The 26,682-nt window shown below is 50.9% G+C and overlaps 1 protein-coding gene across 13 annotated transcripts in view; it reads left to right on the forward strand.

Annotated features, from left to right (window-relative positions):
* The window catches only part of plekha7b (pleckstrin homology domain containing, family A member 7b), a 713,202-nt gene that overhangs the window by 659,217 nt on the left and 27,303 nt on the right, over positions 1-26,682 (forward strand). For all 13 annotated transcript variants that reach the window (XM_072466383.1, XM_072466384.1, XM_072466385.1 and 10 more), the window contains one exon: positions 22,197-22,346. In XM_072466383.1, the coding sequence (XP_072322484.1) occupies positions 22,197-22,346 (150 nt within the window). The remainder of the gene's footprint in view (positions 1-22,196; positions 22,347-26,682) is intronic.

A 26,682-nucleotide genomic window follows, 5' to 3' on the forward strand; every position in this document is an offset into this window, starting at 1 on the left:
GAGGGAGAGGGGGAAAAGACTGTGTGAGAGGGAGAGGGGTGACCCCATCATTCCCTCCTTATTTAGCTTTCTGCCCCTGATTTGATAGTGAATTTCCTGTTCTAACTTGCACTTCCTGTCTTAGAGTTGTCCTGTTCACAGAAGTCTCAAATACCCTCTAGAATGCGCTGTGCGATTAAACATGGAAACAGAGCCTCAGAGCAGAAGTAGGCCTTTTGGCCCTTTGAGCCTGCTCCTTCAATATGATCATGGCTGATCCTCGATCTCGGGTCCATATTCCAGCTTTCTACCCATAGAGTGTGTGAGAGGGAGAGGAGGAGAAGAGTGTGTGAGAGGGAGAGGAGGAGAAGAGTGTGTGAGAGGGAGAGGGGGAGAAGAGTGTGTGAGAGGGAGAGGGGGAGAAGAGTGTGTGAGAGGGAGAGGGGGAGGAGAGTGTGGGAGAGGGGGAGAAGAGTGTGTGAGAGGGAGAGGGGGAGAAGAGTGTGTGAGAGGGTGAGGGGGAGAAGAGTGTGTGAGAGGGGGAGAAGAGTGTGTGGGAGAGGGGGAGAAGAGTGTGTGAGAGGGAGAGGGGGAGAAGAGTGTGGGAGAGGGAGAGGGGGAGAACAGTGAGGGAGAGGGGGAGAAGAGTGTGGGAGAGGGGGAGAAGAGTGTGGGAGAGGGAGAGGGGGAGAAGAGTGAGGGAGAGGTGGACAAGAGTGTGTGAGAGGGAGAGGGGGAGAAGAGTGTGTTAGAGGGAGAGGGGGAGAAGAGTGTGTGAGAGGGAGAGAAGAGTGTGTGAGAGGGAGAGGGGGACAAGAGTGTGTGAGAGGGAGAGGGGGAGAAGAGTGTGGGAGAGGGAGAGGGGGAGAAGAGTGTGTGAGAGGGAGAGGGGGAGAAGAGTGTGGGAGAGGGGGAGAAGTGAGAGGGAGAGGGGGGGAAGAGTGTGGGAGAGGGAGAGGGGGAGAAGAGTGTGTGAGAGGGAGAGGGGGAGAAGAGTGAGGGAGAGGGGGAGAAGAGTGTGTGAGAGGGAGAGGGGGAGAAGAGTGTGTGAGAGGGAGAGGGGGAGAAGAGTGTGTGAGAGGGAGAGGGGGAGAAGAGTGTGGGAGAGGGAGAGAAGAGTGTGTGAGAGGGAGAGGGGGACAAGAGTGTGTGAGAGGGAGAGGGGGAGAAGAGTGTGTGAGAGGGAGAGGGGGAGAAGAGTGTGGGAGAAGGAGAGGGGGAGAAGAGTGTGGGAGAGGGGGAGAAGAGTGTGGGAGAGGGGGAGAAGAGTGAGGGAGAGGGGGACAAGAGTGTGTGAGAGGGAGAGGGGGAGGGGGAGAAGAGTGTGTGAGAAGGAGAGGGGGAGAAGAGTGTGTTAGAGGGAGAGGGGGAGAAGAGTGTGGGAGAGGGGGAGAAGAGTGTGGGGGAGGTGGAGAAGAGTGTGGGAGAGGGAGAGGGGGAGAAGAGTGGGAGAGGGGGAGAAGAGTGTGGGAGAGGGGGAGGGGGAGAAGAGTGTGGGAGAGGAGGCGGGGGGAGAAGAGTGGGCGAGGGGGAGAAGAGGGTGTGAGAGTGAGAGGGGGAGAAGAGTGTGGGAGAGGGGGCGGAGGAGAAGAGTGTGGGAGAGGGGGCGGGGAGAAGAGTATGGGAGGGGGGAGGGGGAGAAGAGTGAGGGAGAGGGGGCGGGGAGAAGAGTGTGGGGGAGGGGGAGAAGAGTGTGTGAGAGTGAGAGCGGGAGAAGAGTGTGGGAGAGGGGGCGGGGGAGAAGAGTGTGGGAGAGGGGGCGGGAGAGAAGAGTGTGGGAGAGGGGGAGAAGAGCGTGGGAGAGGGGGCGGGGGAGAAGAGTGTGGGAGAGGGGGAGGGGGAGAAGAGTGGGAGAGGGGGAGAAGAGTGTGGGAGAGGGGGAGGGGGAGAAGAGTGTGGGAGAGGAGGCGGGGGGAGAAGAGTGGGCGAGGGGGAGAAGAGGGTGTGAGAGTGAGAGGGGGAGAAGAGTGTGGGAGAGGGGGCGGAGGAGAAGAGTGTGGGAGAGGGGGCGGGGAGAAGAGTATGGGAGGGGGAGGAGGAGAAGAGTGAGGGAGAGGGGGCGGGGAGAAGAGTGTGGGGGAGGGGGAGAAGAGTGTGTGAGAGTGAGAGCGGGAGAAGAGTGTGGGAGAGGGGGCGGGGGAGAAGAGTGTGGGAGAGGGGGCGGGGGAGAAGAGTGTGGGAGAGGGGGAGAAGAGCGTGGGAGAGGGGGCGGGGGAGAAGAGTGTGGGAGAGGGGGAGGGGGAGAAGAGTGTGGGAGAGGGGGAGGGGGAGAAGAGTGTGGGAGAGGGGGAGAAGAGTGTGTGAGAGGGAGATGGGGAGAAGAGTGTGGGAGTGGGGAGAAGAGTGTGTGAAAGGGAGATGGGGAGAAGAGTGTGGGAGAGGGGGAGGGGGAGAAGATTGTGGGAGAGGGGGCGGGGAGAAGAGTGTGGGAGAGAGGGGGAGCGGGAGAAGAGTGAGGGGAGGCGAATTTGGGAGAGAGGGAGGAGGAGAGGTTTGTGGGAGAGGGGGCGGGGAGGCGAGTGAGGGAGAGGGGGCGGGGAGAAGAGTGTGGGAGGGGTGGAGGGGGAGAAGTGTGTGTGAGAGTGAGGGGGGGAGAAGAGTGTGTGAGAGGGAGAGGGGGAGAAGAGTGTGTGAGAGGGAGAGGGGGAGAAGAGTGTGTGAGAGGGAGAGGGGCAGAAGAGTGTGTGAGAGGGAGAGGGGGAGAAGAGTGTGTGAGAGGGAGAGGGGAGAAGAGTGTGTGAGAGGGGGAGAAGAGTGTGTGAGAGAGGGAGAAGAGTGTGGGAGAGGGGGAGAAGAGTGTGGGAGAGGGGGAGAAGAGTGTGGGAGAGGGGGAGAGGAGAGGGGGAGAACAGTGAGGGAGAGGGGGAGAAGAGTGTGTGAGAGGGAGAGGGGAAGAAGAGTGTGGGAGAGGGAGAGGGGGAGAAGAGTGAGGGAGAGGGGGACAAGAGTGTGTGAGAGGGAGAGGGAGAGAAGAGTGTGGGAGAGGGGGAGAAGAGTGTGTGAGAGGGAGAGGTGGAGAAGAGTGTGGGAGAGGGAGAGGGGGAGAAGAGTGTGGGAGAGGGGGAGAAGAGTGTGTGAGAGGGGGAGGGGAAGAAGAGTGGTGGAGAAGGAGAGGGCGAGAAGAGTGTGGGGCGGTGGATAAGAGTGTGGGGGAGGTGGAGAAGTGTGTGGGAGAGGGAGAAGGGGAGAAGAGTGAGGGAGAGGGGGCGAAGAGTGTGGGAGAGGGGGCGGGGAGAAGAGTGTGGGGGAGGGGGAGAAGAGTGTGTGAGAGTGAGAGGGGGAGAAGAGTGTGGGAGAGGGGGCGGGGAGAAGAGTGTGGGAGAGGGGGCGGGGGAGAAGAGTGTGGGAGAGGGGGCGGGGGAGAAGAGTGTGGGAGAGGGGGCGGGGGAGAAGAGCGGGGGAGAAGAGTGTGGGAGAGGGGGAGAAGAGTGTGGGAGAGGGGGAGAAGAGTGTGTGAGAGGGAGATGGGGAGAAGAGTGTGGGACAGGGGGAGAAGAGTGTGTGAGAGGGAGATGGGGAGAAGAGTGTGGGAGAGGGGGAGGGGGAGAAGATTGTGGGAGAGGGGGCGGGGGAGGCGAGTGAGGGAGAGGGGGAGGGGGAGAAGATTGTGGGAGAGGGGGCGGGGAGAAGAGTGTGGGAGAGAGGGGGAGCGGGAGAAGAGTGAGGGGGAGGCGAATTTGGGAGAGAGGGAGGAGGAGAAGTTTGTGGGAGAGGGGGCGGGGAGGCGATTGAGGGAGAGGGGGCGGGGAGAAGAGTGTGGGAGGGGAGGAGGGGGAGAAGTGTGTGTGAGAGTGAGGGGGGAGAAGAGTGTGTGAGAGGGGGAGAAGAGTGTGTGAGAGGGAGAGGGGGAGAAGAGTGTGTGAGAGGGAGAGGGGCAGAAGAGTGTGTGAGAGGGAGAGGGGGAGAAGAGTGTGTGAGAGGGAGAGGGGGAGAAGAGTGTGTGAGAGGGAGAGGGGGAGAAGAGTGTGTGAGAGGGGGAGAAGAGTGTGTGCGAGGGGGAGAAGAGTGTGTGAGAGGGGAAGAAGAGTGTGTGAGAGGGGGAGAAGAGTGCGGGAGAGGGGGAGAAGAGTGTGGGAGAGGGGGAGAAGAATGAGGGAGAGGGGGAGAACAGTGAGGGAGAGGGGGAGAAGAGTGTGTGAGAGGGAGAGGGGGAGAAGAGTGAGGGACAGGGGGAGAAGAGTGAGGGAGAGGGGGACAAGAGTGTGTGAGAGGGAGAGGGGGAGAAGAGTGTGGGAGAGGGAGAGGGGGAGAAGAGTGTGTGAGAGGGAGAGGTCGAGAAGAGTGTGGCAGAGGGTGAGGGGGAGAAGAGTGAGGGAGAGGGCGACAAGAGTGTGTGAGAGGGGGAGGGGGAGAAGAGTGTGGGAGAAGAGTGTGGGAGAGGGAGAGGGGGAGAAGAGTGTGGGAGAGGGGGAGAAGAGTGGGGGGGAGGTGGAGAAGAGTGTGGGAGAGGGGGAGAAGAGTGTGGGAGAGCAGGAGGGGGAGAAGAGTGTGGGAGAGGGGGCGGGGGAGAAGAGTGTGGGGGAGGGGGAGAAGAGTGTGTGAGAGTGAGAGGGGGAAAAGAGTGTGGGGGAGAAGAGTGTGGGAGAGGGGGCGGGGGAGAAGAGTGTGGAAGAGGGGGCGGGGGCGAGTGTGGGAGAGGGGGAGGGGGAGAAGTGTGTGTGAGCGTGAGAGGGGGAGAAGAGTGTGTGAGAGGGAGAGGGGGAGAAGAGTGTGGGAGAGGGGGAGACGAGTGTGTGAGAAGGAGAGGGGGCGAAGAGTGTGGGAGAGGGGGAGGGGAGAAGAGTATGGGGGAGGGGGAGAAGAGTGTGGGAAAGGGGGCGGGGAGAAGAGTGTCGGAGAGGGGGCAGGAAGAAGAATGTGGGAGAGGGGGAGGGGGAGAAGAGTGTGGGGGAGGGGGAGAAGAGTGTGGGAGAGGGGGCGGGAGAGAAGGGTGTGGGCGAGCGGGCGGGGGAGAAGAGTGTGGGAGAGCGGGCGGTGGAGAAGTGTGTGGGAGAGGGGGCGGGGGAGAAGAGTGTGGGAGAGGGGGCGGGGGAGAAGAGTGTGGGAGAGGGGGCGGGGGAGAAGAGTGTGGGAGAGGGGAGGCGAGTTTGGGAGAGAGGGAGAAGATTGTGGGATAGGGGGCGGGGGAGGCGAGTGAGGGGGAGGGGAGGGGGAGAAGATTGTGGGAGAGGGGGCGGGGAGAAGAGTGCGGGAGAGAGGGGGAGGGGGAGAAGAGTGAGGGGGAGGCGAATTTGGGAGAGAGGGAGGGGGAGAAGTTTGTGGGAGAGGGGGCGGGGAGGCGAGTGAGGGAGAGGGGGAGGGGGAGAAGATTGTGGGAGAGGGTGCGAGTGTGCGAGAGCGAGGCGAGCGGGTGTGTGAGTGTGAGAGAGGGAGTTGAGCGTGTGTGTGAGAGGTAGGGAGGTGAGCGTGTGTGTGTGAGGGAGGCGAGCGAGTGTGTGTGTGTGTGTGAGCGGGAGACGAGCGAGTGTGTGAGAGCGAGGTGAGCAGGTGTGTGTGTGTGAGCGGGAGGTGAGTGTCTGTGAGAGGGAGGTGAGCGTGTGTGTGAGAGGGAGGTGAGCGTGTGTGAAGAGGGATGGAGGCGAGCATGTGTGATCGAGTGAGAGAGGGAGGTGAGCGTGTGTGTGAGAGGGAGGTGAGCGTGTGTGTGAGAGGGAGGTGAGCGTGTGTGAAGAGGGAGAGAGGCGAGCGTGTGTGTGAGAGGGAGGTGAGCGTGTGTGAAGAGGGAGGGAGGCGAGCGTGTGTGAAGTGGGAGGGAGGCGAGCGAGTGTGAAGAGGGAGGGAGGCGAGCGAGTGTGTGTGTGTGTGAGCGGGAGGCGAGCGAGTGTGTGAGAGCGAGGCGAGCGGGTGTGTGTGTGAGAGAGGGAGGTGAGCGTGTGTGTGAGAGGGAGGGAGGTGAGTGTGAGAGGGAGGTGCGCGTGTGTGAGAGCAAGGTGAGCGTGTGTGTGAGAGCAAGGTGAATGTGTGAGAGGGAGGTGGGCGTGTGTGTGAGAGGGAGGTGAGTGTGTGTGTGAGAGGGAGGTGAGTGTGTGTGTGAGAGGGGGAGAAGAGTGTGTGAGAGGGGGAGAAGAGTGTGTGAGAGGGAGAGGGGGAGAAGAGTGTGGGAGAGGTAGAGGGGGAGAAGAGTGTGGGAGAGGGGGAGAACAGTGAGGGAGAGGGGGAGAACAGTGAGGGAGAGGGGGAGAAGAGTGTGGGAGAGGGGGAGAAGAGTGTGGGAGAGGGAGAGGGGGAGAAGAGTGAGCGAGAGGGGGACAAGGGTGTGGGAGCGGGGGAGATGGGTGTGTGAGAGGGAGAGGGGGAGAAGAGTGTGTGAGAGGGAGAGGGGGAGAAGAGTGTGTGAGAGGGAGAGGGGGAGAAGAGTGTGTGAGAGGGAGAGGGGGAGAAGAGTGTGTGAGAGGGAGAGTGGGAGAAGAGTGTGTGAGAGCGAGAGGGGGAGAAGAGTGTGTGAGAGGGGGAGAAGAGTGTGGGAGAGCGGGAGGGGGAGAAGAGTGTGGGAGAGGGGGACGGGGGAGAAGAGTGTGGGGGAGGGGGAGAAGAGTGTGTGAGAGTGAGAGGGGGAGAAGAGTGTGGGAGAGGGGGCGGGGGAGAAGAGTGTGGGAGAGGGGGCGGGGGAGAAGAGTGTGGGAGAGGGGGCGGGGGAGAAGAGTTTCGGAGAGGGGGAGGGGGAGAAGTGTGTGTGAGAGAGGGAGTGGGGGAGAAGAGTGTGTGAGAGGGGGAGAAGAGTGTGTGAGAGGGAGAGGGGGAGAAGAGTGTGGGAGAGGGAGAGGGGGAGAAGAGTGTGTGAGAGGGAGAGGGGGAGAAGAGTCAGGGAGAGGGGGACAAGAGTGTGGGAGAGGGGAAGATGAGTGTGTGAGATGGAGAGGGGGAGAAGAGTGTGTGAGAGTGAGAGGGGGAGAAGAGTGTGGGAGAGGGGGAGAAGAGTGTGGGAGAGGGGGAGAAGAGTGTGGGAGAGCGGGAGGGGGTGAAGAGTGTGGGAGAGGGGGCGGGGGAGAAGAGTGTGGGAGAGGGGGTGGGGGAGAAGAGTGTGGGAGAGGGGGCGGGGGAGAAGAGTGTGGGAGAGGGGGCGGGGGAGAAGAGTGTGGGAGAGGGGGAGGGGGAGAAGTGTGTGTGAGTGTGAGAGGGGGCGAAGAGTGGGAAAGGGAGAGGGGGAGAAGAGTGTGGGAGAGGGGGAGAAGAGTGTGTGAGAGGGAGATGGGGAGAAGAGTGTGGGGGAGGGGGAGAAGAGTGTGGGAGAGGGGGTGGGGAGAAGAGTGTGGGAGAGGGAGAGGGGGAGAAGAGTCTGGGAGAGGGGGAGAAGAGTGTGGGAGAGGGGGAGAAGAGTGTGGGAGAGGAGGAGAAGAGTGTGTGAGAGGGGGAGAAGAGTGTGTGAGAGGGAGAGGGGGAGAAGAGTGTGGGAGAGGGGGAGGGGAGAAGAGAGGGGGAGAAGAGTGTGGGAGAGGGGGTGGGGAGAAGAGTGTGGGAGATGGGGCGGGGAGACGAGTGTGGGGGAGGGGGAGAAGAGTGTGGGAGAGCGGAGGGGGCGAAGAGTGTGGGAGGGGGAGAAGGGTGTGGGAGATGGGGCGGGGGAGATGAGTGTGGGAGAGCGGGCGGGGGAGAAGCGTGTGGGAGAGGGGGCGGGGGAGAAGAGTGTGGGAGAGGGGGCGGGGGAGAAGAGTGTGGGAGAGGGGGCGGGGGAGAAGAGTGTGGGAGAGGGGGCGGGGGAGAAAAGTGTGGGAGAGGGGGCGGCGGAGGCGATTTTGGGAGAGAGGGAGGGGGAAGCGAGTTTGGGAGAGGGGGAGAAGATTGTGGGAGAGGGGGCGGGGGAGACGAGTGAGGGAGAGGGGGCGGGGAGAAGAGTGTGGGAGAGAGGAGGAGGGGGAGAAGAGTGAAGGGGGGCGAATTTGGGAGAGAGGGAGGGGGAGAAGATTGTGGGAGAGGGTGCGAGTGTGTGAGAGCGAGGCGAGCGGGTGTGAGAGAGGGAGGTGAGCGTGTGTGTGTGAGGGAGGCGAGCGAGTGTGTGTGTATGAGAGCGGGGGGTGAGCCTGTGTGTGTGAGAGGGAGGTGAGCGTGTGTGAGAGGGGGAGGTCAGCGTGTGAGAGAGGGAGGTGTGCGTGTGTGTGAGGGAGGTGAGCGTGTGTGTGAGCGAGGGAGGTTAGCGTGTGTGTGGGAGGTGAGCATTTGTGAGAGGGGGAGGTGAGCATTTGTGAGAGAGGGAGGTGAGCGTGTGTGTGAGAGGGAGGTGAGCGTGTGTGTGAGAGGGAGGTGAGCGTGTGTGTGAGCGGGAGGTGAGCGTGTGTGTGTGAGGGAGGTGAGCGTGTGTGAGTGAGGGAGGTTAGCGTGTGTGTGGGAGGTGAGCATTTGTGAGAGGGGGAGGTGAGCATTTGTGAGAGAGGGAGGTGAGCGTGTGTGTGAGAGGGAGGTGAGCGTGTGTGTGAGGGAGGTGAGCGTGTGTGAGTGAGGGAGGTTAGCGTGTGTGTGGAGAGGTGAGCGTATGTGTGAGAGGGAGGTGAGCGTATGTGTGAGAGGGAGGTGAGCGTGTGTGTGAGAGGGAGGTGAGTGTGTGTGAGAGGGAGGTGAGTGTGTGTGAGAGGGAGGTGAGTGTGTGTGAGAGGGAGGTGAGTGTGTGTGAGAGGGAGGTGAGTGTGTGTGAGAGGGAGGTGAGCGTGTGTGTGAGAGGGAAGTGAGTGTGCGTGAGAGGGAGGTGAGCATGTGTGTGTGAGAGGGAGGTGAGCATGTGTGTGTGAGAGTGAGGTGAGCGTGTGTGTGAGAGGGAGGTGAGCGTGAGTGTGAGAGGGAGGTGAGCGTGTGTGAGAGGGAGGTGAGCGTGTGTGAGAGGGAGGTGAGCGTGTGTGAGAGGGAGGTGAGCGTGTGTGTGAGGGAGGTGAGCGTGTGTGTGAGCGAGGGAGGTTAGCGAGTGTGTGGGGAGGTGAGCATTTGTGAGAGAGGGAGGTGAGAGTTTGTGAGAGTGAGGTGAGCGTGTGTGTGAGAGGGAGGTGAGCGTGTGTGTTAGAGGGATGTGAGTGTGTGTGTGAGAGGAAGGTGAGCGTGTGTGGTAGAGGGCGGCGAGCGTGTGTGTGAGAGGGAGGTGAGTGTGTGAGAGGGAGGTGAGTGTGAGAGAGGGAGGTGAGTGTGTGTGTGAGAGGGAGGTGAGTGTGTGTGTGAGAGGGAGGTGAGTGTGTGTGAGAGGGAGGTGAGCGCGTGTGAGAGAGGGAGGTGAGCGTGTGTGTGAGGGAGGTGAGCGTGTGTGTGAGAGGGAGGTGAGCGTGTGTGTGAGAGGGAGGTGAGCGTGTGTGTGAGAGGGAGGTGAGCGTGTGTGTGAGAGGGAGGTGAGCGTGTGTGAGAGGGGGAGGTGAGCGTGTGTGTGAGAGGGAGGTGAGCGTGTGTGTGAGAGGGAGGTGAGCGTGTGTGTGAGAGAGAGGTGAGCGTGTGTGTGAGAGGGAGGTGAGCGTGTGTGTGAGAGGGAGGTGAGCGTGTGTGTGAGAGGGAGGTGGGCGTGTGTGAGAGGGAAGTGAGCGTGTGTGAGAGGGAAGTGAGCGTGTGTGAGAGGGAGGTGAGCGTGTGTGAGAGGGAGGTGAGCGTGTGTGAGAGGGAGGTGAGCGTGTGTGAGAGGGAGGTGAGCGTGTGTGAGAGGGAGCTGAGCGTGTGTGAGAGGGAGGTGAGCGTGTGTGTGGGGGACGTGAACGTGTGTGTGAGAGGGAGATGAGCGTGTGTGAGAGGGTGGTGAGCGTGTGTGGGGGAGGTGAGCGTGTGTGTGGGGGAGGTGAACGTGTGTGTGTGTGTGCGGGGAGGCCAGCGTGTGTGTGAGGGTGAGGCCAGCGTGTGTGTGAGGGGGAGGTGAGCGTGTGTGTGAGGGAGGTGAGCGTGTGTGTGAGGGAGGTGAACGTGTGTGTGAGAAGGAAGTGAGCGTGTATGAGAGAGCGGGAGAGGGAAGTGAGCGTGTGCGCGTGTGTGAGAGGGAGGTGAGCATGTGTGAGAGGGAGGTGAGCATGTGTGTGAGAGGGAGGTGAGCGTGTGTGTGATCGAGGGAGGTGAGCGTGTGTGTGAGAGGGAGGTGAGCGTGTGTGTGAGAGGGAGGTGAGCGTGTGTGTGAGAGGGAGGTGAGCGTGTGTGTGAGAGGGAGGTGAGTGTATGTGTGAGAGGGAAATGAGCGTGTGTGTGAGGGAGGTGAGCGTGTGTGTGAGTGAGGGAGGTGAGCGTGTGTGTAGGGTAGGTGAGCGTGTGTGTGAGAGGGAGTTGAGCGTGTGTGTGAGCGAGAGAGGTGATCGTGTGTGTGAGCGGGAGGGAAGCGAGCATGTGCGTGTGTACTGAGAGGGAAGGAGGCGAGCATGTGCGTGTGAAGTGAGAGGGAGGACGCGAGCATGTGGTGCGTGAGTGAGGGAAGGAGGTGAGCGTGTGTGTGAGAGAGAGGTGAGCGAAGGAGGTGAGCCGGTGTGTGAGAGAGAGGTGAGCATCTGAGAGTGAGGGAGGGAGGTGAGCAGGCGTGTGAGAGGGTGAGGTGGCATGTGTGTGTTGAGAGAGAGAGAAGGGAGCATGTGCCTGAGGCATGTGAGAGAGAGAGAACGAGAGGGAGGCGAATGTGTGGGAGAGTGGGAGGCAATGTGTGTGTGTATGAGAGAGAGGGAGGCAAGCCTGTGAGAGCGAGTGAGAGAGGCGAGTGTATGAGGGAGGTGAGCATCTCTGTTGGACAATCACTCCCACCATTAAAAATGACACAAAGAAAGTAAAACTCGAGTACTGTTTTGAACAAGAGAACTTTTTAATTGTAAATATATATATATATATATATATTAGAATTTGATAAGACTTTATCAATTTGTTTTTGTATGTGTGTACCTATGTCACAAAAACAAGCTTTTTTTTGTGGTTTAATTCTTCAACACAATAGTAATGTTTCTCTGGGGCTCCATCAGTCTGAAGTGTTCTATGGGCTGGAACCGTTTGAGAAACCCTGGTATACTGGATAGTATCAAGCAATCTGTATTGTACGCATTGCCACTCCATAGAATGAATGGGCACTGAGATTCCTGCATCCTTCAGCATCATTGTCCTTGTTTAACTATATAAACGTCACAGGAGATGAAAACTGGAATGAAAATACTGAACAGTCCTTGGTGCCATAATTGCCAAACACTTGAGATTTGTTTCATTTTAGACCCTGTTTTGCACGCCTGGATCCAGGAACCTTGCACATATTCTGGATGGTTATAATTGCCCGTTAGTACATCACAGGTTATATCTTTTATGCATTATCGGGTCTTCAGCCATCTAACATTGCAAATGGGAATCCATTTTATGCTCACAATTCATAGACCAAGAATGGTAACAAGAGGAATGAAAAGGGAGCCATTCATTGGATCTCCAGCTGATCCAGATGTTCCTCCTGCCTTTTGATCCTATCACAGTATATCAGTCAATGTGTTGTGAAGAGATTGAAGACAATTTCAGCGCATAACTGAATCTAAGAGGGCGATGTAGAGTGTGTTGTGATGGAGACCAGCTTATGTTTCCTGCATCAGAAATGACATCTTGTTGATGAACAACAACTTGTATAGCATTTTAAGACATAGTAACATCCTGTAGCACCATCGATCACACACGAGGCGAGACGTAAAGAACTTCAATCGAGGCTTTATTGAGCAGACTTGTTCAGACTCGTTCCCCAGCAGCTCAGTCACAGAATGCAGCTGCGGGGATTAACCCAGGTTCTTATATCCCGCCTATCTGGGTGGAGCCCAGTAGGCGGCGGATCCAATCGGGATCCAGCATCTGTCCTCCAATGGCTCCTCGGCATTCATGGTGTACCTTATTACCCTTAATACATACCACCACACATCCAAACACGTTTGAGGATCATAATCCGAGGGACAATTGACACAAAAACCAAAGAAGGTGATGTTCAAGAGGGCGAAGGCATTAAGAATTACTTGCTGAATGAGGTGGATTTAGGGAGTGTCCTAACAGGCGGGAGATGGGGCAGAGAATTCCAGAGCTTGGCACTGAAGCAACTGTTGTCTTTTAAAGTTTATTCTTAAAATAATCATAAATATCTATTGGCTAATGCTGAACTTTTTTAATGGATCACATTTACTGTTGCAATCTGTGAAATGTGGATATATAAAACACTGCTTCCACAAACATAGAAACATATAAAATCGGAGCAGGAGCAAGCCATTTGGCCCTTTGAGCCTGCTCCACCATTCATTATCATCATGGCTGATCATCCAATCTGTTCCCGTTTGCTCCCATATCCTTTGATTCCTTTAGCCCCTGGAGCTATATCTACCACCTCTTGAAAACATACAATATTTTGGCCTCAACTGCTTTCTGTGGGAGCGAATTCCACCAGGTTTATCACACTTTGGGTGAAGAAATTTCTCCTAAACTCAGTCCTAAATGGTTTATCCCATATCCTTACACTGTGACCCCTGATTCTGGACTCCCCTGTCATCAGGAACATTCAACCCTGTCTAGTCCTGTTAGATTTTTATAGGTTTCTATGAGATCCCTCCTCATTCTTCTCAACTCCAGCACATGTAAACCTAACCAACTCAATCTCTCCTCGTACGTCAGTCCCGCCATTCCTGCTATGAGTTTGGTAAACCTTTGCTGCACTCTCTCTATAGATCCTTCCTGTAATAAGGAGACCAAAACTGCATAAAATATGTGGTCTCACTAAGGCTCTGTATAATTGTAGCAAGGCATCCCTGCTCCAGTACTCGAATCCTCTTGCAATGAAGGCCAGCATACCATTAGCCTTCTTCACCGCCTGCTGCACCTGCATGCTTACCTTCAGTGACTGGTGTACGAGGAAACCCAGGAATCTCGTTGCACATTTCCCCCTCTCAATCTATAGCCATTTATATAATAATCTGCCTTCCCATTTTAGCTACCAAAGTGGATACCCTCACATTTATGTGCAGCACGGTAGCACAGTGGTTAGCACAGTTGCTTCACAGCTCCAGGGTCCCAGGTTCGATTCCTGGCTTGGGTCACTGTCTGTGCTGAGTCTGCACGTTCTCCCCGTGTCTGCATGGGTTTCCTCCGGATGCTCCGGTTTCCTCCCACAGTCCAAAGATGTGTTTCCTCCCACAGTCCAAAGATGTGCAAGTTAGGTGGATTGGCTATGCTAAATTGTCCTTAGTGCCCAGATTAGTTGGGGTTATGGGGTTAGGGTAGAGGTGTGGGGATAGGGTGGAGGTGTGGGCTTGGGTAGGGTGCTCTTTCCAAGGGCTGGTGCAGACTCGATTGGCCGAATGGCCTCCTTCTGCACTGTAAATTCTATGTTTCTATGATTTATCCACGTTATACTGCATCTACCATGCATTTGCTCACTCACTCAATTTGTCCAAATCACACTGAAGCATCTTTGCATCCTTAATGCTCATCGTCCTACCCAGCTTTGTGTCATCTGTAAATTGGGGGATATTACATTTAGTTCCCTCATCTAAATCGTTAATCTTTATCAGCAGCACAAGTAGGCTTACATGAACACTGTAATGAAGTTACTGTGAAAATATATATATATATTGTGAACATCTGGGGTCAGCACTGATCCCTGTGGTACCCCACTAGTCACTGCCTGCCACTTGGAAGAAAAACTATTTATTCTTTGTTTCCTGGCTGCCAACCAGTTTTCTATCCATCTCGATACACTACCGCCAATCCCATGCACTTTAATTTTACACACTCTTATGTGGAACTTTGTCGAAAGCCTTCTAAGATCCAAATAAACCATATCCCTAACTCCCCCTCATCAACTCTACCAGTTACATCCTCAAAGAATTCCAGTAGATTTGTTAAGCATGATTTCCCTTTTGCAAATCCATGTTGACTCTGTCCGATCATGTCACTGTTTTCCAAGTATTAATTCTTTTCTAATGGACTCTTTTTAAAAATAAATTTAGAATACCCAATCCATTTTTTTCCAATTAAGGGGCAATTTAGCGTGGCCAATCCGCCTACCCTGCTGCACATCTTTTTTGGGTTGTGGGGGCGAAACCCACACAAACACGGGGAGAATGTGCAAACTCCACACTGACAGTGTTCTAATGGACTCTTAACATATTCCCCAATACTGATGTATGGCTGACTGGTCTATAATTACCTGTTTTCTCTTCCTTTTGAAATAGTGGGGTTACATTAGCTACCCTCCAATCTGCAGGAACAGTTATAAAGTACACCAATGCATCTTCTATTTCTTTGGCCACTTCCTTAAGTGCTCTGTGATGTAGATTATCAAACCCTAGGGATTTATCAGCCTTCAATCCCATCAATTTCCCCAAGACCATGTCCCTACTAATACTGATTTCCTTCAGTTCCTCCCTCTCATGAGAAACCCTGTGTTCCCCAAGATTTCTGATACCTCATTTGTGTCCTCCTTTGTGAAGACAGAATAGAAGTATATTTTTAGTTGGTCAGCCATTTCTTTGTTCCCATTATAAATACCCCTGATTGTATGAGACCTATATTTGTCCACACCAGTCTTTTTCTCTTTACATACCTATAAATGTTTTTAGTCAGTTTTTATGTTCCCCCTCAAGCTTGCTCTCTTACTTTATTTTCCCCTTCTTATTCAATCCCTTTATCCTCCTTTGCTGAATTTGAAACAGCTCCCAATCCTCAGGTCTGCTGTTGTTTTCTAGTCAATTTATATGCCTCTTGTTGCAATGCACCCATGCGCTCTTTGAATGTTTTCCATTGCCTAATCACCATCGTCCATTTAAATAAGGTTCCCCAATCCATCAGAGCTAACTCATGCCTCATACCATTGTAGTTACCTTTATTTAGGTTCAGGAACCTAGACTCAGAATCAACTTCGCCACTCTCCACCTTGATGAAGAATTCTGTCATATTATGGTCGCTCATCCCCAAGGAGCCTCTCGCAACTAGATTGCCAATTCTTACTTTCTCATTACACAATACCCAGTTTGGATGGCCTGTTCTCTAGTTGGTTACACAACATATTGGTCCAAAATACCATCCTGCATACACTCCAGGACTTCCTCATCTATGGTATTGTTACTAATTTGAATTGTCAATCTATATGTAGATTAAAGTCACCCATAATTACAGATGTACCTTTATCACAAGTGTCTCTAATTTCTTGTTTAATGCCATTCCCAACACCATTGTAGTTGGCAGGTCCATGTACAATCCCCATCAAGATTTTTTGCCCCTTGGTGTTTCTCATCTCTACCCATACAGATTCCACATAGTCAGAGCTAATATCCTTCTTCACTATTGTGTTAATTTTGTCTTTAACCAACAGTACAATCCCATTGCTTGTTCCTTTTTGTCCTTCCTAAATACTGAATACCTCTGGATATTCAGTACCCAACCTGAGTTCCTCTGCAGCCATGTCTCCGTAATCGCGACTATATTATACTCGTTTACATCTATTTGTGCAATTAATTCATCCATTTTATGCCTGATCATTAAGGCTTGTCTTTTTAACATTCCTTGTCCTATTCCCATTATTTTGCACTATGGCCCCTGTTTGATTCTGCCTTGATTTCTCTGCCTTCTCTGTTCCTATTCCTCTTTCTGGCTTTTGTTCTTGTCCATGTTTCACCCTCCTTTGAATCCTTCCATAGGTTCCCAACCCCGTGCCATTTTAGTTTAAACCCCCCCCCCCCCCCCAACCATTCTAGCAAATTCTCCCCTTAGGACATCAGTCCTGGTCCTGCCCAGGTGTAACTCATCCAGATTGTACTGGTCCCACTTCCCCAAGAACAGGTCCCCATGTCCAGGAATCTGAAACTCTCCCTGCACACCATCTCTTCAATCATATATTCATCAGATATACTTTGCTATTTCTCCTCTGGTAGTAATCCTGAGATCACTACATTTGAAGTCCTACTTTTCCACTTCCTAACTTCCTATATTCTGCTTTTCGTAACTCATCCCTTTTTTACCTATGTTGTTTGCACCAATGTGTATCACGATCACTGGCTGTTCACCCTCCCCTTCCAGAATGTTCTGTGGCGGCTCCGAGACATCTTTGACCCTAGCACCATGAAAGCAACATACCACCCTGAAGCCTCAATTGCGGCCACAGAAGTGCCTATCTATTCCCCTTACAATTGAATTCCCATAACTATTGTATTCCCACAATTTTTATTCCTCCCATGTGTAGCAGAGCCAACCAATGTGCAATAAATTTGGCTGTTGCTGCTTTTCCCCTGAGAGGCCATTCCCACAACAGTATCCAAAGCAGTGCATCTGTTTTGCAGGGGAATTGCCACAGGAGATTCCTGAACTGCCTGCCTCATGCTCTGGCTCTGCCTGGTGGTCACCCATTTCCTTCCTGCTTGTGGAATCTGAGCATGCGGTGTGACCATCTCTCTATACATGCTATCCACAATACTCTCCTCCTTATGGAGTGCCCCCAGCCACTGCTCCAGCTCTGAAAACCGGGCTTCCAGGAGCTGCAGCTGGAGACACACCCTGCACATATGCTGGCCCTGGGCTCAGGGGCTTCCCACACAGAGCGGGAGGAGCATACCACGGCTTTGAGCTCTCCTGTCATTACCTACCCCATTAAATTAAACCTTTTGGAAGATATTTAAGATCAAATAATAATTTCTTTAGGGCCCTTCTTCCTTGGTCCTTGTCACTACAGAAGTATAGACCACAAAATATAGGCCTCACAAATAAGAAGCGATAGAAGTAGTAAATAGTTACCCGACAGTACACAACTGTTTTCACTGGCCTTCACTTTTGAATCCTGATGTCACCTCAGCAGCTCCAAATTCCAAGTTAGCACTCCGCCCTCATTCTCGCTGCTTCTCATGCTCCTTTAACCTCCCAGCTCCGCTCTCAGCCTCGCCCTTCTCCTGCTCTTTTATCTTCCGGCTCTGCTCGCTCTTTCGCGTGCTCTTTTGTCTTCCCGGCTCCACTCACAGACTCGCTCTTTCTCATGCTCCTTTATCCTGCTGGCTCTGCCCTCAGCCTCGCTCTTTCTTTTTTTTTATTCTCCTTTTACACATTTTCTCCCACATTGACATCCATCAACAATAAACAATAATCAGCAAGATATGTCAGTCCTCATAATAACAACGATCCCATCTACCTACCAACCCCCGAACCTCAACCCGCATGTTTACATAAACAAATTACATAAAGGAATCAGGGATTACCCATTGTCACCCTTAATCTTACACAGCTCCCCCCTAATCTTACACAGCTCCCCCCCCCCCCCCCCCCCCCCCCCCCCCCACCACCACCGCAGGTCTCCAGCTCCTCCCGCCCACTGCCTCTTGTAAAACTCCTCCTCCCAACCTCGGTTCCTTCCCCCCAACTTTCCACCCCGGCTAGACCACTCGGACCCTGTTCTGCCAGGCTCTGATGGCCGCAGACCCTCCCCCCACCTCACTCCCGTTCACTGGCAGGCTTAAACCGGCCAGCGTAGAGGCCCCCGCCCGGGTCCCTTTCCCACTTGCCCGGCCCTAGGAAAGCCCAAAGATCCCCTTTTAGCACACAAACCCCGCATATCCACCTACACCCCAAAGAACTCTCATTTCGAGTGAAAGTCCCGTCCCTTCCCTTGTCCAAATATATACCACATTGGCTCCTTTAATCTCTACACCCGCGCGCAGCGATACAAAAAAGAAGAAAATACAGTCATGAGGTTACATCGGCACATGGCCATTCCTCAATTTGTCAGTTCTGCCACAGTCCTTCTGCTTTCGCAAACTTCTCCGCTGCTTCCGCCGTTCCAAAATAAAAGTCCCTAAGCTTGTAAATCACCCTCCGCTTCGCTGGATATACAATGCCGCACCGCACCTTGCTAATGTACAGTGCCCTCTTCACCCGGTTGAAGGCAGCCCACCTCCTTGCCAGCTCCACCATAAAGTCCTGGTATACACGTATACCAGCTCCAGCCCACTGCACCACCCGCTTCTGCTTGGCCCAGCTCAGGACCTTCTCCTTCACCCTGTACCTACGGAAGCACAGAGTCACTGCCCTTGGTGGCTCACTCGCCTTTGGTACAGGCCTCCATGACCGATGAGCCCGATCCAGTTCATATCGGGAGGGATCCTCCCCCTCCCCCAATAGTTTTGCCAGCATCGCGGCAAAATACTTAGTCGGCTTCGGTCCTCCAACTCCTTCGGGCAGCCCCACAATCCTCAAATTCTGTCGCCTGGATCTGTTTTCCAGGTCTTCCATTTTTCCTCGCAGATCCTTGTTAGTATCCATCACCTTCCGCATCTCTTTCCCCATCGAGGCAAGTTGATCACTGTGCTGCAATAACGTCTCCTCCACTTCCTTCAGCGCCTCCTCTTGCTCTCGCACCTCCGCCACTGCGCTCGCCACCTCCGTCCTCACCGGGGAAACCGCCTCCTCCACCAGCACACTCAAAACCTCCCTCATCTCCTTCCTCACCGTCTCCATGAATTTCGCAATCTGCACCAACTGCTTTTCAAATTCCGCAGCCATCACCTTAGTTATTTCTTCAGCCGTAAGCAGTGCGGCCTTCCCTGGTGCTCCAGCCTCCATTTTTCCTGGTGACCCCGCAGTGACCTTTCCACTCCCCGACGGACCTCCAGCTGTTTTTTTTTCGGCCGTTTTCTTGCTCACCCTCGACATTTTTCTTTGTTCTTTTTTTCCTCCTGTGTCTTCACTGTGCCTCCTCCGTGCCTTCTCCCTGCTTCTGCCGCCTCCGCGGACCCTGGGACCGGGCTTAAAGCCCCGAAAATGCCGTTGCCGAACGGGAGCCCTCCATTGTGAGCTGCCTCCCGCCCGCCATCACCGGAAGTGACAGCCTCACTCTTTCTGACGATCTTTTATCCTACCAGCTCCACACTCAGCGTCGCCTCTTTCTCACGCTCCTTTATCCTTCTGATCTACTCTTTCTCGTGCCCCTTTATCCTCCTGGCTCCGCTTTCAACCTTGCCCTTTCTTGTGCTCTTTTATCCTCCCCACTCAGCTCTCAACCTCACTCTTTCTCACATTCTTTTATCCTCCTGGCTCCACTCTCAATTTGCTCTTTCTTGTGCTCCTTTATCCGCCCAACTACGCGCTCTGTCTCACTCTTTCTCATGCTTCTTTATCCTCTCGGTTCTGCTCTTGGTTTCGCTCTTTCTTGTGCTCCTTTATCCACTTGGCTTCCCTCTCACTTTCTCACCCTTCTTTTTATCTCTGTGACTCGCTCTTTCTCGTGCTCGAAGTGATGCCTTGATTCTGTAGCAGATATCATGAGTCCCAAATGCAACCCTGTTATGATTTACAATGCGTTAATAGCACAGACTACAAACACTGACCAGAACACAGCTCTATTCCCTTCAGCTTTTGTACTGAGACTTGTCTGGGAAAGCAGCCTGAATTAAGTAAAAGTACCAATTGAAAATATTGAGGACCTTGCAATTTCTGTTGCTGTTGGTTTAAAACTTGTTGCAACTGTGCCGGCAATACTGCCACAATGTTTTTTTTAACCAATCTGAGATGTTCACAAATCAAGGTGAATGGGCAGCATTCAACCCACCACACCACCCACCCCACAAATTTCTGCCCAACCATTCTTTGCCATGTGTCTCATATCCTCCATAGTTTTAGATTAGTTAAAAGCATGAAGTTAGTTGATTTCTTGATGGAGAGCCCTGACAAACCTGTAAGGAGTTTCAAACCTTGCTGGTAAAGTGCTGTTGAAGATGTAAGAAGCAAGATCTCATAGGAAAGATGGGATGTGGATCTGTCTCACTACATGTTGATGACATTTTCAAGCTTGCTGATCTTTTCGCGTCTGTGCCCAGTAACTGGCGTTGGCATCTTCAGTGACATTGAGAATTTTATTTTCTAAGCTGCTCTTCAGAACATAAGAAATAGAACACAGCCATTTGGCCCTCTTTATTTCTTTTATGTTTGAATGAGCTATCCAATTATTTTTTTTAATACATTTAGAGTACCCAATTATTTTTTTTCCAATGAAGGGGCAATTTAGCATGGCCAATCTACTTGCCCTGCACATCATTGGATTGAGGGGATGAGACCCACGCAGACACATGGAGAATGTGCAAACTCCACAGGGACAGTGACCCGGGGCCGGGATGGAACCCTGGTCCTCGGTTCCATGAGGCATCAGTGCTAACCACTGTGCCAACATGCTGCCCTGGCACTCTTTATTTTCGTCTTCATATTCCCTGAATAAAAAGCACATTTAACGTTAAGCAAACTGAAGTTGATCCCAAAATACCAGTAAGAATCCTGAAACTAAACTTGATAGAGAGGAATCATAGGTCTTTACCCAAGACCCATTTTTATTTGCATATTGTTTTTTAAGTTATTGGTTTTCTCCGGTTGTACCAGCTTTCTTTGAAGGTGTTCAGCAACTTTTCCAAGATTTGTGAGTTGCCATATATGTTGTCTAGACATGTTCATATTATTTATTTCAGAAAATTACAGTCCATGCTTTGCCATTCATTTTTTTTAATCCCCAGATTTATTTAATGTCCTTCAATTTTCCAGCATTTTAAAATATACTGTGTGCTTTAGTTCAGTTAGCATTATTCTCACTAAAAACCTTTGTTTGTTTTTTCCTTTGGTGTTTTTCATTTCAACGCATGTAGTTGTTCATATTAACTTACATCTCTAGAGGTACTGGACAGGTTATTCAAATGGTCCTTCATGCATGAGCCTACACAGTAAGAATTGACTGGCTATTTGATTGTGGAAGGCATTACAATTTAACCTTAGTGATTTTGGATATTTCTCTCTCTCTCTCTCTCTCTCTCCCCCCCCCCCCCCCCCCCCCCCCCCCCCCCTTACAGCTCAGGGTAGTTGTGTCCACTTTTTCTGGCTGAGATTGTCTAACTCATCTTAGACTGGGACGCTCTATGCTTTTTCAGTTTGTTAGTCCCACAGTCTCTCTTCTATTCTTGGTTGTAATGAAATAACTTTAAATATCTTTGTAATATATCCACATCCAAAATAACTGCATCCTCTTGGACATGCTAGAAATGATTGACATTTTATCCTTTAATAGTGAAACTTATTCTGACATTTGGCAATATAGATTCTGATGAAAGAGAAGGCTGAATTCACTGGAATTTCTACTTGGACCAGGTTTGAGTACGTGCATATATGTTTGAAGGCCTTTTATTCCAGTTCTTAATGACGGTCTAGTGTGAAGATTTGTCAATTCTGTATCTTTCTTGTTGATTGTCCCCATATTAACTGTATGGTGCAGCTATACCGAGTGGCTGACTTGAATGTAGCCATAGAGCTAAATGTGCCATCTCTTCATGTGTCAATGCTATAAAACACTTTGAACAACAAAAGGATGCCTTGATAACAAAAGAAACATTGTTGAAGATGATACTTCGAGGCCACAGACGCAATGTGTTACAGATATCTCAACTGAAGATGCTCTAGTAATAATTCCAAAATTAAATGGAAATGTTGCCACATTTATAGTTAGCGTACCGAGGCCTTGGCAATAACACAGTATAGAGAAATGTCTTATTCTTCTACATGATTTCCTCTTGCTGTGATATTATATTTGGGTGTGCATTGATAAACAAAAGTAGCCTATAAATATTCAATAATTTGAAAAAAGAAGTTCTCTCAATTATCTATTGCGCCACCACCCCAAAGTGATTTTGTAATGCCAATACTCTGAGACGTGGTTATTGCAAGCACAATACATTGGAAGTTTGCAGCACACAAAGTGGTTATTCAGCCCATTTTGTGAGTTATTTGCTTTAGAGTAATTCCACATCCTAAAAGTATTCCCACATCATACAACTGAGGGGATTGTTCTTGCCATCCTAAAAACTGAGCTTTGGGCGTTGCTATGGTGAAGGTGAGGAAACCCAGCATACACCTATACAGAAACAATACCAAAACAATCTGGCCTGCCCTGCATTACTCCAGAGTTGAGGATAGTGCAGGATAGGATACTAGATGGCTCGCAATACTTTTCAATCGATAATAGACTTTATAGGAATACATGTCTTCAAATCCTTTAAACATGCTGGTTTACCACAGTGGGCTAAATAGCTGGCTTGCAATGCAGAACAATGCCAGCAGCGCGGGTTCAATTCCCGTACTGGCTTCCCCGAACAGGTCGGAATGTGGCGACAAGGGGCTTTTCACGGTAACTTCATTTGAAGCCTACTTGTGACAACAAGCTATTATTATTATTATTATTATATGCATTTTTACTCCAGGGATGTATCTTCTGGCTCTGCCTAATATTGCAGCAGTATGTTAACAGATTGCAATTATTTGTTTGTCCTCTTTAGTGGAAACGTGAACAAGAATTTGATTTGCAGTTATTGGAAAAAGCAGTGAAAGGAGAACAGAATAATCATCAGGATGGGCTTATAAAGTCGGTGCCAGTGGTGGAAGCTGATGTGGAACCATTAGACTACGACTTGGATCTCAGCAAAGAGGTAATAATATTACTGCATATGTCTCCCAATTATCTACTTGGAAAGGAAAGGAAGGAAGAACTCGCGTTTATAAAGCACCATTCACAGCCTCGGGAAATTCTGAGACACTTCACAGCCAATGATTTACTTCTGAAGTTTAGACACTATTGCAATGGAAGAAATCACAGTGGCCAATTTGCACACAGCAGGGGCTCACCGAGAACAAAATGGTGAGATAACCTGGTTGGGTGAAGGGTAAATGTTGATCAGCACACTGGGAGAAAATATTACCACTGGCTCTCTGAGGTCTTGGTTTAACATCAAGTCCAAAGGACATCTTTCTCAGGACGGAAGTTAAGCTCCACCCTAGATTATGCGCTCAAATCTTTGGAGTGGGACTTGAAGCCATGACCTCCTGTCTAACAGTCCCACAGCTGAGCCGCAGCTGACATCTAATATACATTCTTATGCTAGACCAGAAACCTTGTCTTCTTGATCTAGCAGGAATGATGAGTACTTACAGGGTGTGAATGTGCATTGATTGTACACCGTTCCAATGTGATCAAATTTTCCAGTTGTAGTGTAAAAAGGTCAGGACGAAAAGATCACAATCTTAAGGATCCTCAAAGGTACTGTGATGTCGCCAGGGGATGGGGATGCATTGGTGGGGTGGAAGTTCTCTCAGATCAATAACTCACAGTTGTCCTGAAGCAATACAAAAGTGAATGTTTATTTACAGATCTTCAGACACTCACAAAAGTAAATAAATATCTAGCTCTTCCTTGAGCCAATCTTTACACGCAGCAAGGTCCTCCACAATGTCCTCCTCTCATTCACCCAGTGGGCTTCTCCTCTAGCAGGATTCAGTACTCTGTGTCTATAGTCTGATCAGGCTGCATAGCTGACCCCTGATGCACTGATTTCACATCAGTCTGTCATGTGATTTCCTGTGGCCATCTTGGTAGTGAGAGTGCTTGTCGAGAAACTGGAGGAAAGTACTGTCGTAGAATCATAGAATTTACAGTGCAAAAGGAGGCCATTCGGCCCGATGAGTCTGCACCGGCCCTTGGAAAGAGCACCCTACTTATGTTTAAGCCCATGCCTCCACACTATCCCAGTAACCCCATCTAATCTTTTGGACACTAAGGGGCAATTTAGCATGGCCAATCCACCTAACCTGCACATCTTTGGACTGTGGGAGGAAATTGGAGCACCGGGAGGAAACCCTCGCAGACACAGGGAGAAAGTGCAAACTCCACACAGACTGTCATCTGAGGCTGGAATTGAACCCCGGACCCTGGCTCTTGTGAGGCAGCAGTGCGAACCACTGCGCCACAGTTTTTATTCAATCAGGGCAGATTAGCCCAAATACTATGGCGTTCCTAATGCTAACTGAATTGACAGATACTGTCTGGAACTTCAGCCCCTGTTTGCAACTTTGAACAAGTACAGTTATAATGATGGTTTGGTTGCCTCACATCAAAGCATCAAGGCACTATTTAAAATTTTTGGGGCTGACGACACTTATTATCTTGCCTTTCGGATAAGCTCATGGAGTTTAGCTAAGAAATTGGCTCTTATGGTTTGTTTCATGCAGTTCCAGCAAAATCTGTTGAAGTGCTGCCCAATTCAGATACTCCTACAATTACAATACATGCAGTCAGGTCTGAATATCTTTATCACTGTACTCATTTGCCAAATTATCTTTCTATATTACCAGTCACCCAATCTGAATTAAATTCTACCAAATTGCCACATTAAACTAACTGCAAACTCACTTGCTCATAATCACGATGGCAAAAAAAGTCTTAAAACTCTTTTCGTAAATTTTCATTAAGAAAGCTTAATTCAGCACCTGCCTGTGAACACACTCCTCATATTATAAATTTGGTTTTAATATTGTCCTTTGTACAATGCTTGCATTTTCCAAAATCCTTGCAGCACACTACCCCTGATGACACCCCAGTATGGAAAATTAGAAAAGATTGAACCATGTCATGAACTCTTACTGAACCAACCCATTCCGCCTTCAACCCATAGCTCAAACCTCCTAGAAAATAACGCTGCTCAGAATGATTCCACAGCAAGCAAATTCACAGAATATTAACCTACTTTTCCAGTCCCCTATTTACAACTCTAATCAGTGGGTCCCACCATAGGTTATCTGCAATCTCAGCAACAGCTTCTGTTTCTTTGAATGCCTGATTATTTATATCTATTCTTTTGACCCTTGATCATCAAGTGGAAGTTTATTAAGCCCTGCTTAACAGATGTACATTTTCTAAGTCTTTTCCATTTGAGGGAGAGAGTTCCAGATTTCCATGGGTTTTTGTGTGAAGAAGTGATTCCTGAGATTACTAATGAACAGCCTAGCTCTAAATTTAAGATTCAGCGCACTTGTCCTGGACTCATCCACCAGAGCAAATTGTTTCTTACCATCTACCCTCAATTAGACCACCCCTTAATCTTCCATACTCAAGAAAATATAAACTTGATTGATTAATCTTCACCTCTCTGTGATCGAGAGAGACTTGAGATCAGCAGCAGTTCTCACAATGCCACATCAGCTGATGCATCCAGTTTAGGGATCAAAGATGAAGATCGGTCCCATATTATATGATCGATTTTCCCACTGGAACATTGATGCTCAACTTAGCAAATATTGGATATTGAAGTTGATTGATTGAAATTAGCATGTCTCTGACTTCAGTCATCATACAAACTGTTTTCTGTTGAAATATAATTAAATATTTTCCATTTTTCCCAAATGGATGAGATGTCAATAACCTTAAACTGCATGTTACCTCCCAAAAAAGGGTGGGATGGGGGCGTGTCAAATGAAAATGCCTGGAACAGGAGCCACGCCTGCCTCAAACTCTCCCACTTTCTGTTTTAACTGAGGCGATGTGGGGGGTGGGTGACCAACCTGTTGTGAGAAATGGATTGCCGATTTAAATATTGAGGCTTCGTGCCTTCATTTCAGTATTCATTCTATTATTGACCTGTTTGACATGCCCCCATCCCACGCTATTGACTCAAGGTGGCAGGATTTTCCAACCACATGGAAACTTGTTAGATAATAGGGATGAGAGGGACTGAACGTACAAGTGCCTTTACAGCACTGCTTGTTGACCAGGAGAGCAGAATTGTTTCCATTGTGCCCAACCAGCTAGCTAGTAAACCAATGACCCTCCTCCTCCTTCATTCCCGATCTCCTGATCTTTCAGCACACCCTTCCCGATCTCCGAATACCAACAGAATTCTTGACCACTATTTGACCCTTGCTCCCCTGTCCAGCTCTCCCCTCTCCCCCACCCCTGTGATCCAGACCCCCCAATTTCCTATGATTGATCTCACTTCACATCTCCCTGTTCTCGAGCCCTTCAGCTTTCCAGCCCTGAATTCCGCAGGACGTTCGGGAAACTCATTTTCAAACCACACAACAGCACCTCTGTGTTCCACCTCCACTCCCTTTCCCCAACCCTGCACAGAACTCAGTTAAAATCCAGCATCTCATGGAGTATTTGAATCAGAAGACTGAAGACTTTGTGTTTATTGAGTTTTTCAAGTTGTTTTGTGCTGGCTGGGTACACTGGGTCAACAGATATTACAACTGTTATGTCACTTGAATGATTATCTATTTAAGACAATGCGTGAGGCTGTTAATATTATATTTGAAAAAAAGTTGAAACTATTTGACTAGCCAAAAGAAAAAAACTGGAGGTGTGCGATGAGAGCTGCTGTGAAGTGCAGTATACTGAATGTTATACAAAGGTCCTTTCAGACAGCCTTTGGCAAGGAACTGCATCAAAAAAGTAAACTCAAACAAAACATTCATGCATTTTTCAACTCCCCATGCTGTCAGTGAGGAACTCGTATTACCTGCCGTTGCTGAATGAGGACTCAAACTAATACTTGTAGTGTCTAATGGCACTGGGAGGAAGGAAGGCATTGAAGTGACATGCTTGAAGCTGGAAATGTTAACTTGCAGATGTAATTTTCATCTAACCCATCGAAATTGTATCAGCCTCCTGCGTTGCAACTATAGGTGGCTGAATTGATGCCCTGTTATCCAAGCCAGTGTCCCACATCCTGTGGTTGTCAGCATAGCTTGATAATGGCAACTAAAAGGAAAAACAGGTCTTCATTGGTTGGGAGTCTTTTTAATTTGTTTGCTTTTATCAGGGCGGCATGGTGGCACAGTGGTTAGCACTGCTGCCTCACAACGCTCGGGACCCGGATTCAAATCCGGCCCTGGGTGACTGTGTGGAGTTTGTACGTTCTCCCCGTGTCTGCGTGGGTTTCCTCCGGGTGCTCCGGTTTCCTCCTAGAGACCAAAGATGTGTGGGTTAGGTGG

This window comes from Scyliorhinus torazame, chromosome 10 (genome assembly GCF_047496885.1).
Source record: "Scyliorhinus torazame isolate Kashiwa2021f chromosome 10, sScyTor2.1, whole genome shotgun sequence".
Taxonomy (NCBI): Eukaryota; Metazoa; Chordata; class Chondrichthyes; order Carcharhiniformes; family Scyliorhinidae; genus Scyliorhinus; species Scyliorhinus torazame.